At 33.7% G+C, this 10,686-nt stretch overlaps 1 protein-coding gene across 1 annotated transcript; it reads right to left on the bottom strand.

Moving 5' to 3' along the window:
• Nucleotides 1-941: 941 nt before the first annotated feature.
• LOC123534155 (uncharacterized) lies at nucleotides 942-8,433 on the bottom strand. The gene is made up of 2 exons (XM_045316252.2): nucleotides 8,363-8,433; nucleotides 942-2,192 (listed from the first exon to the last, which is right to left on the bottom strand). The coding sequence occupies exon 2, from the start codon at nucleotides 2,187-2,189 to the stop codon at nucleotides 942-944; it is 1,248 nt and encodes a 415-aa protein (XP_045172187.2). The 5' UTR covers nucleotides 2,190-2,192; nucleotides 8,363-8,433.
• Nucleotides 8,434-10,686: the final 2,253 nt, after the last annotated feature.

Raw genomic sequence — 10,686 nt, 5'->3', positions numbered from 1 at the left:
TCTTCGTTGAAGGTGACTGCACAGCATGGAGAAAGATGGCCAGCCACCAGGCGGCGCCATTCTTAACATTCGGCATAGTTGATGTTAATTGCAAAGACGTAACAAAATGAACAACCGCTTCCACATTTTTTCCTACCAGAAATTGTGAAAAGCCAATGACGTTAAGAGAATTGAAAACGTGCGGTGTGTCGCAAAACTCCATCACAAGATCCTCTAGGTAGTCAAGAATTTCCTTTGTCTGCCAACTTGGTCCCTCCCATAATACTTTTGCAAAATGTAAAAGATGATAAGCATAGACAAAGGGATGAATAGCCACATATTTTTCCCCGTACTTTGGAAGAAGTGCGCATGCAAATACTACAGATGCTGGCACTACTGCATAATCTTCTTTAGCAAAAAGCATATCAAATGTCGTTTTTAAAGCATTTATCTCCGTGGGTGGAATATCAAAGCCAGTTTTCTTTAAGGGTTTCCCATTCTCGATTTCCATGAACTGGTTTGAAGAGCAGTACCCTGCGTAAAACATTTTACTTGGAAGATTTGCTATACACTCTTCAATAACAGCGATGCATTTTGGGATATCCTTAATGCTCATATAGTATGTGGCAAGATACAGTGGTCCAGACAAAATATCTAATTTCGAGCCTTTTTCAATTTCACTCAAAGCAATGTCTTGAAGGTGTCTCCTTTTCCTCTTGTCATCTGATTGTGCGGCTTTTTGTAGGTGTTCTAAACCTCTTCGGATGTGCAAGTAATGCCTTGTCCTTGCGGCAACTGCTTCATCAACATCACGATGTTTTCCATTTAAGAACAGGAGTGTTACATCAATAACTTGATCTGAGGTGAAATTTGAAGTATATCTTTTCATTATTCCAAACTCTGCACGATGTAATACAGTCTTTCGCCGAAGTAATAAAGACACCCAGTGATTTTCTAAAAATTCATTTTTGACCCCTTCTGACAGAAACATTGGTAGTTTTTTTACCACTATCTTTCCATAGTTTACGTATTTTTGATTGCGGATGTAGACCTGCATTAATTGTCGAAATAACTATATTGTCTGTTACATTTCGTAGTTTTTCTATTGCGACTATTTTCTCATGAGGCGACAAGAAACGATGCCTGAAAAGGTTTGCTTTTCTAACGAAGTAGTGAGGCAAATTTCTACGTTCAATGCATTGCGACAAACGTGCTAAACAATCCTTCAAACAAAGAAGCAGTTTTGCCGGAGTCCATTCATACAATCCATGTTCCTCAGATACCCAAAATATCACTGTCTTTAGGTTGTATGAGCTTATCTGGTCGGGCGCAAGAGGATCAATGTATTTTTTGACAAGCCTCTTCATGATCACATAGCACTGTATTTGCGTATCGTTGAAGTTCCATATAAGTTCCTTCTCGCATAACAGAAACGACTGTCGCCATTCTAGTGAGCATGTCGTAGAACTGGAATCACCCACAGGAACAACATGACAATTCATTTTAGATATTTTACTTATCAATGTAGGCGCATGCCAGCCAAATTTCCTATCCCTAGTTTTCCATTCGATTGCTTCTTCTGGCCAACCTCTGTACGTCAAAGCGTAGGCTGTGTCGTATTCTGTTACAACCGCTCGCTTACTGTCAATATCGCGGTACAAATATTCGTAGTTCATCATCGTGCATGGGCCATGATGAACTATTTCAAAGGGGAACTGTGGTTCATCGTCATTTTGCGTTAAGCTTACCATCATATATCGAAACCATTCACTAGACAAGTAAGACCCGTCTGACATTGGTTGAAGGTAATCACAAAAATCCGTTTCTAACTTAGTGTGGTACATGGATTTGTTATGCTCACTTGGTATCAGTCTGACATATCCCGGATTACATCTACTTGAATCAGATACAAAATAAATAATGCCCTTCCTCACATTTACACAGGCATTCCTGGACTTAAGAATTTCTATTCCTCTCAACTGAAACATCCTATCTGCGTCACTTGCCTCAACTGCTGTACCCTCTGCTATACTTCCGGCTTGATGAACCCTTTCTATGCCCATGTTATAAACTTCAAATGATAAAATCATGTCTTCTATCTTTGTTTTTGTTTTACTTAATCCTGTACTCCATTTGTCAAATGGGACAAGCTGTAAATCTTTTGAGATCAACTCTGAAACTGACCTCAGATCCATTTCTTTGGAATTCATAATCTGAAAGAAAATAAAATCTGGTGAGTTACATCTAAAATGGATTTCTGGAAAGAAGCGCAATTATCAGACATGCGTCTACTGTTTTTTGTTTGTAATATTGGAATTATGGCCGTAACATGTATATGTTAGGCGTGAGAGATGTGGCATATTTCATACCTCATACTTCTGATGAACATACGCAGTAGAACCGAGTCTGCTATTTTTCTGCTTGGTTGCATTTCCTGCTTACAAAGTATCTTTTCAGAGATTTTATCAACTATCACAACAGCAATCTTTAAGTGCCGCGTGGCGACTGTAAAAAATGTCCACGTATTTGGACTCGGTGTTGTTATATTTTCTGGTCCTTTGGTATCATGGAGTCCATTCATTTGATTTGTAATGGCGTTCAGCTTAAGCCGGTGTTAGGGAGCGTGAGAGATGTTGCATATTTCATTAACTCTCATGAACAGACTCAATCAAACCGAATCTCTATTATTCTGCTTGGTTACTTTCTTTGCTTCCAAAGGATCTTTTTATATACAGATTTTATCTACTCAAGATTTGTAAATAACAAAATTCCGCTGGAAGAGTTTCGGTTTCGAAATCGGTGTTACATAGCGCAAAAAAAAATGTTTACATATTTCATCATTCCTTCACCAAAATAATATGACCTTATTAAAATTATTTTTAAGACAAACAAACAAATGGATTTATAAAACTAGTAATATAGAGATGTTACCTAAAAATTCATATTGTATTATTCTGAAATTGCTTTCTAATGAAAAATTGATACCTGTGTACCTCAATTTTACAATGGTTAGGATTTCATGCCTCAGTTTTCATGCCAAAGTTCAATACTTTGTCCTTACTGGAAAAGTGGAGTCAATAAAAGAAAATTCTTATAGGAATATTTAATTATCTGGACAGTGTATGTATAGATCAGGAAGTGTTTCCAAAAAGTATAGGAAGGGTTTGTTTAATCAAAGAAGTAAACCGTCATCTCTAATCATAAATATATTAGTTTAAAGATAAAATAGTGTTCATTTCTTTTGTAAGAGAAAAAATAGAGAAATATTAAAATACAGATTCCATCTGCAATACCAGTACCATACCAAAAACTGCGCCGAAAAAAAAACAAACAAACAACGAAATCGGTATTTACCACATGGTTCTAAGTAAAAATCCTACTATTTCGGGAAAAGCAATATGTGCTTCCAATTTGCACTTTATTTGTTGATGTTTTCGTTTGAAATGTTGGCTACACACACGACCGCTGTCATCAAATATAATTTTAATATGTAAAACAAATTTGAATCCCGTTAATGTTGCAAACAAAATATGAGAGCGGGTTTATAGAAATCCACAGCGTTTTACATAAAAAACATTAATAAATAGAAAAAAAAAATTTATGCGACGAAACATATTACATGAAACAAATCTGACTTTCGAAAATGTCGAAAAATTGCAAAAACCTTCAAACTGTCAGAATTGCATACAAAATATGACAACAAACAATAACAATTTCACGGTTACCAGAATCCGAACACAAACAAGATGAAACTTTGAACAGTTTTACTAAATCAAGCAAACAAACAGGCATCGTCATAGAATACAAGAATATCCATATAGTGCTCAAATAAAAAGGCACATGTGTTGTCTTCAAAGCAGCCGAGGACGAAATAATACATCGAAAAATATCTCATGTCAGATTATTATATCAAAACCATCGTCATTGTCTGGAGTCATCGCCTCAACGAGCAAAAGGACCAGTCAAGCAAGAGACTATAATAACGCAAAGCCAATATGCCATCAAATTTTAGATATATTCACGTGCAAAGATATTGAAATGATTAGACTAAAACTCATTATTCAAGATTTATAGAAATGCGAACCGAACTCCTCTGAAGTTTGCCTGTTCAATAAAGGAAAATAAATAGGAAACAAGTTCAGAAATGTTCAAACACAGACACTTTATCAATTTAATTTACAGGACATTAATTTCAAAAGTATTAAACTAATCTGAACAAGACAAGGAAGAACATTAATTGCAGAAAGTTTATGACTCTCACTCAAGTGTTTCACTCTCAGATAAATTACGGCTTATCACAACTTGCAATTAATTCAAATGATAGCAGCCGTAAAGCTAATGTAAATAAACCAAACGTGCGGAAATATGTAAATTTATTATACCCTTTAATATAACACGACTTAACATGTTATTCAAATATTGTAAATTGAAATGATTTGTTAAGAACTTAATTATATTATTATACCCTTTAATATAACACGACTTAACATGTTATTCAAATATTGTATATTGAAATGATTTGTTAAGAACTTAATGTCTAGGGGGCCGTGAGAGGTGTTGCACATTTCATTACCTCTCATGAACAGACTCAATCAAACCGAGTCTGCTGTTATTCTTCTTGGTTGCATTCTTTGCTTTTACAAAAATGCTCAAACACAGATACTGTATCAATTTAATGCATTATCTTTACAGGACATTAATTCCAATATTGGTAAACTATTCAGAACAAGACATGGAAGAATATTACGCAAGTGTTTCACTCTTCAGTAACTTGCGACTCATCATGTAATTCAAATATATTAAATCTGAATTTAAAGATTTATTAAGAATATGTATTTATGTATGGAAATAAGATGCTGTAATGTTTATGTGTATGTGCTTGATATATTTGTTTGGAATAACTAGAATAGTGTCCGTAGGACAATGTAGGACATGGATGCTCCCGCATAGTGGGTAATTCCATATCAAAGTTCTTCACCGATGCAAATTGAACCCATTCCCTCAAAGAGTACGAGCAATTGAACACACACAATTTCTTCATTATACCCTATATAGTGAATTAACAAAGGACCATAACACAGATCAAAATTGTCACAGCCCGTCCTTTATTATCAAAATCATATAAGGTTGTCGTCTAAGCTACTTTAAATCTATTCCTTCAAAAAGTGTATGAAAGTTTGAAAACACCTAATTTCTTCACTTGGGTCTATTTTGTGAAATGAAGATACAGCCATAATTCTAGAAAAAAATACCCACAGAAAAATTGTCCATTTTAAAAGGTCATCTTCACACCATTTGTGTTTATGGAGTTGGACACACCGAATTTTTCTTTAGATTTAATTTTATCAAAAGGCCTTAACCGCGGTAAAAATACTCACCAGATAGGAGTTGGACACACAAGATTTCGGGACGTACGTTATATACTTCCCCAATCCCCATCCCCCACCCCCCAAAAAACGAAAACAGGGATATAAAACATCAGAAGGAAGGGTGCGGTGTACCGTTAGGAGTGGGTTAAATATAATGCATGCATATTACTGACACAATGAGTTTATTCTAAGATAGTCGATTAATGGTAGAGCAATAAACAAGCATTACATACAGAACTGAATTTGATGTATCATAATTATAACATATACGGCATTATCATTCAGTAACAGTGTAATGTCAAACTCACTGAGAAAATCTGGTTTCGCAAAACCGAACGAAGGATTTACAATACAAAGATTTGTCATGTCGTTTGTATATGCTCTAAAACGTTTAAAAACAGGTTATATTTTTGTCACAAAATTTTAATTTCAAATACGAGGGTCCTGCAAAGAAATTCGTAAATTCGTTGCGTTTATTATACGTGGCGTCCTTTGTGTGTTATGTGCAGTGAAATATACTATGGTCCATGTTTCAAGCTTTATATTGAAATGCACACAATTTAATTCATTTACACGGGTTGGATTGCATCAGGAAACTAATATTTTCATGCAATTCGTAGTGAACCCTAAATGATTAAGGTCTATAGATCAACATTTCCAGTGAGTCATCACCAGCCTTTTATTTCTGTGCACAGGCGAAAAGCAATGCAACGTGTGAATTTTAATCATGTCTGACGACAAGTGTTTAGTAATGAGCACGAAAGAATTTTCATTATTAAAAGACACTGTATCAAATTTGATTTTCCGTGAATTGCAACAAAAAAATAACGATGCACCTTTATCAGAACAAGAATATACTGCGCAGTAATATATCGACAGCCTATGATATCATCTAAAGATTTAAATCTGTCAATGGTTAAGAAGATCTAAACAAACTTGTATGTATTTTTAGATGACTTAAAGTTGAAACAAAACAATGGCCATTATTGCTTGTCCTGTGTCACATACAAATGATAAACGAATGTATATATTGTCATAACATGTAGAGATAGTACCTAAGTTTTTCAAATCATAGGTTTGAAGTTAAAAAGCTTTGAAATGAAGAGAAATGTCCATATATTTCTCAAAAACAGAAATATAGACAATATTTTAACCAGAAGTGCGGAGTTATGAGCATTTAATATTTTCATGATAACGAAAATTTTGTGATCAAGGAAATGTAACTCTTCTTGAACATGGAGAGCATAAACATCAAAGGGACATAATATAGTCAATATTTTCTAATTGGGTGCATTTGATTTAACATTCAACTTTGATCTGGATTGCTAAATACTGATCCATGATACCGTGTGCTAAAAATTTAGAACATCTGGAACAGTCTATTAACAGCAAAACTATGCTTTAGCAGAATCTAAATAGAGTTAAGCTCTAACTGGGACTCGAACCCAGGACCTCTCACCCCTAAGGCAGACACTCTACCACTTCCCTATAACAGCAGTAGCTAATAGCTATGCAGTTTAATTGCTGGATTACATTGCGTGAACTGGAACAATAATCGGTGAACTCCGGATTATCGGCGTGTTCGCTTTGTTACCTAACGGCAATTTTTGTGTAAAGAAAAAATATAATCTAATGCTGCCAACGTCATAATTGGTCAGATCTGCCCAAATTTCTCTGACGTGTTGTTCAGAGTATGAACTTACTAACTGGCAGTACCAGTGAAATATTACTTACACTGAATCTTTTATATTTGCCCTTTTTTGCAGCTGCCAACGGCAAAGACGATGAGATTTGTCCAAATATAAGTAATTATTTTACCAGTTTTGAGAGGATTTCAATTGATGGGAAATTACAGTTACAAACTAAATACCTTTCTGCAACACATGGAGTCATTAGCATTCACTGTCAATCAGTATTATGACTGAGATCGACTGTCATTCATTCATTTCGAAGTTTCATAGACAGAGTCCGTTGTTTACATTTTTATCGTAACCGGTGCACTTGTAAAAATCACTTTAGTTTGAAAAATCAAAGTATGCGAAGAGCTATGGTACGGTCTCTATAACATGAGGCTAGACATAAACTATGGAGATTAAAATGTCTCATAACCGTTTACTTTTTTTTTTGGCATTTTTAAGCTGAAGCTACATGCACGTTTCCGCTGACTTTTGTCACCTTCGGTTAATTCATTAACCTGGTCATCTCTACGAAATTCGGGAATTCGAGTCCAGCATTCATTTTCTTAAGATAACAATTATTCTTTCGGGAGAATCCGTCACAAATAAATTTATGAATATAAATGTCCAAGGAATACATTACACAATTCATTTAACAACAGACCTAATTTCCCTTGCCGCTTTAACGCCTTTACCATTCGGATTCCATGATAATTCCACTCTCATTTTGTTGAAACAAGATGCCTAAAATCAGCTTATCAATCTTATTTCTCTTTCATGATAGGCAAATATCTCAAAATTACATTTATTTAATTTAATTAGTAAATACAATTTTGTGACATTGAGAAATTTCATTAAAATTTACACTGTAGGTTGTTTTCGTCATATTGAAATTTTATAAAATGTGTTACATTCCCATAGACAATCACGGCAAACACTTTGGTTTGGTCAAGTTTATTAAAATCAGCAAATCATATTTTTTTAAAAATAGAAGACTAGTATAATAATTCACAATTACTGCAGTAAATAATTTATTTTGTGAACATAAAATACTTAGAATTATCAAACTGGTAAGAGGTGCGACACAAATGTAGATATACTAGTACTGCTTTGAAGATATATACCATGTCCAAAAGTTTTTTTAACAATATTTTGATATTTATTTGGAGTCTACAAAGAAATTAGTTTATACCTAATAAATTAAATAACAAAAGTAATAATGCACAGAAGTGTTTACATTTAATTTATTATTTCCTAACGACTGGCATAGTGCATGTAAAATTAATGTTTTTGGCTTACAGTAATGTTTTAGTTCAGGTAAGAAAAAAGAAACATTACCTTTTAAAGTTTGCAGTTACTATCCCACTTCATACACCTGCAATGAAAGTGTGAATCAATATTATACAAACATATCTCTTGCTTACGTCAAACTAAAATAAATCAGTATTGGTTAAAAGGTTATCAAATGACAAAGCAACAATTTTATATAATGCACATTATCTTTACCGGATGTTTTGGTTAAACCAATTGTAAAACTATTTATGAATCTGGACAATTTTTTCGAATATTAAAGATATGGCAATGTTATAATGTTTATCAAATTCTTCTGTATTATGCAAAATTGCATCAGAAATGCAACTTAGACGAAGCTTCTCGATCTAATCATCGCACGTGTTGCTTAAATATTGATGTAATGAAGACAAAGGTCCATAGCACAGAGTTAGATCCAAATCAAAAATACATATTTTTATTGTTTTATTCTAAATTTATTTAGTTACCCTGCCCCTTCTTTGAAATCATTAAAATAGCTGAATATTTCTATTTTCAATATAATTTTCAGTTTACATTTTGCATTTGATATACAGTATATCAAGATATTTCAATAAACTAAGCCGAATGGGAAGTCTGAAACCTGTGTATAGCTTCGATATTCATATACTAGTATTCATTCATCATTTGTCTTATACAAAAGAGAAAGGGAAAGGGGGGTAAGTAACTGAACAAATAAGCTTTTCAAATAAATTAAAACAAAATGATAAATATACAAATGTATTATGTGACAGTGAATGCAAAACTTCGATAAATGTTACACAATTATTCTTATATTTCTACCATTCCTTAGGAATGTATGTTTATCAAATTTTAAAATACCGCCATTGGAAATCTAACATGTATTAACTGTTCAGTGAACAGCAAAACATGTTTATGATTCGAATAAATCCAAATAAAGTCAAATATTTATTCATTAAATATAATTCGTTTATCCAAATATTAATCAGTCTGATTAATATTTCATTATTCTTTATGCGGAGTCAAAATTAAGTCATATGTTTAGTTTAAGAGTGCAACATAAACGAAAACTATAAAAAGTCTTTCTATGTAAATGTAGAAGGCGTGTACTGAGAAAGACAGTTTTAAATAGCTAAAATGCGAAATCGAACGCGTGAGAAACCTTTTAAAAGGGTTTTATCTATTGTAAAAATGTTTGTTTTGTGTCTCAAACGCGTCCTTGAGAGATAAAATGAACAAATAATGAATGAGATATACGACTTGCTTACCTCATTTTCGGCAACGTCATATAAAATGTGCCTACTTACGCAGATTTCGTACATTACATAATATTTTCAACAGAACGGCAGCAACAAGAAAGCAGTATGTGTTGTCCTCAGCTTTTGCCACAGCTAACCACAATAATATTACCACGTATAAAATAGCATAAATAGAAGACGTCATGAAATGAACGCTATCTTCTTTGATAGTCGGTTATCGAAACCTGTGCAAACAAAATACAATAAACACGTAGGAGAAATCTGCCGCGCCACGGACTGCGTCGTCTTTTTTACACCAATGTCTCTCAGTTTTAACTGTTAAGCAAGTGAAAGATCTGTAACTTGGAATAAGGCATTGCATTGTATAGAAGACTGCCTTGCTAGCATCATATCATGGTTGAATCTTAACATACTAAAGTTCAGTGCTTATAAAACATTTCACGAATTAAAATCATTATACGAAATATACTAAAGTATACTCAGAACACGGCAGCTTGCATTATAACTATGGAATTCCGACACAACCGTGTTACCATTGTATTGAATGAACTGCATTGTTTATCCGTGAGATACAGAGTGCAGTACAGAATTCTTACTCACGCATTTAAACTTAGTGATGCTAGAAATTTACACAACGTTTAGAACCTCTATTTCTGAAGCCAATATGTCATATGCTTTGCTGGAGACTGGAAGCGTAATGTTTTGCAACCAGAGCTTTACGTTCTCTGCTCCCACATGGAGTTTTCTTTGCAAACTGACCGAGTAATCTTCTATTTTACAATTCATATATTAATTCATTAGTTTATATTTGTACTTTTCATTTATTGGTTTTAGTTTTTGTTTGTCAAAATATGTTGGTAACCACTTTTGAACGTATTGTACTGACAAAATTGATCCAAAAATCTGGCATGATCAATCTACAGAGTCGAATCGAGTCTACTATTGTTTAGCTTGTAGCAGTCTGTGCTTTCAAAGGAACTTATTACAAATTGAATTATAATTTTTATGTGCCTCGGGTGGTCGCAAAAATATCCCCGTACTTTGATTGTTTATATTTTCGTGTTCTTTAGGATCATTGAGTCCATTCGATAACTGTCTAAGACAGTTCAGCTG

The sequence above is a fragment of the Mercenaria mercenaria genome, chromosome 12 (assembly GCF_021730395.1).
Source record: "Mercenaria mercenaria strain notata chromosome 12, MADL_Memer_1, whole genome shotgun sequence".
Taxonomy (NCBI): domain Eukaryota; kingdom Metazoa; phylum Mollusca; class Bivalvia; order Venerida; family Veneridae; genus Mercenaria; species Mercenaria mercenaria.
This window is presented reverse-complemented; position numbering and strand designations above follow the sequence as displayed.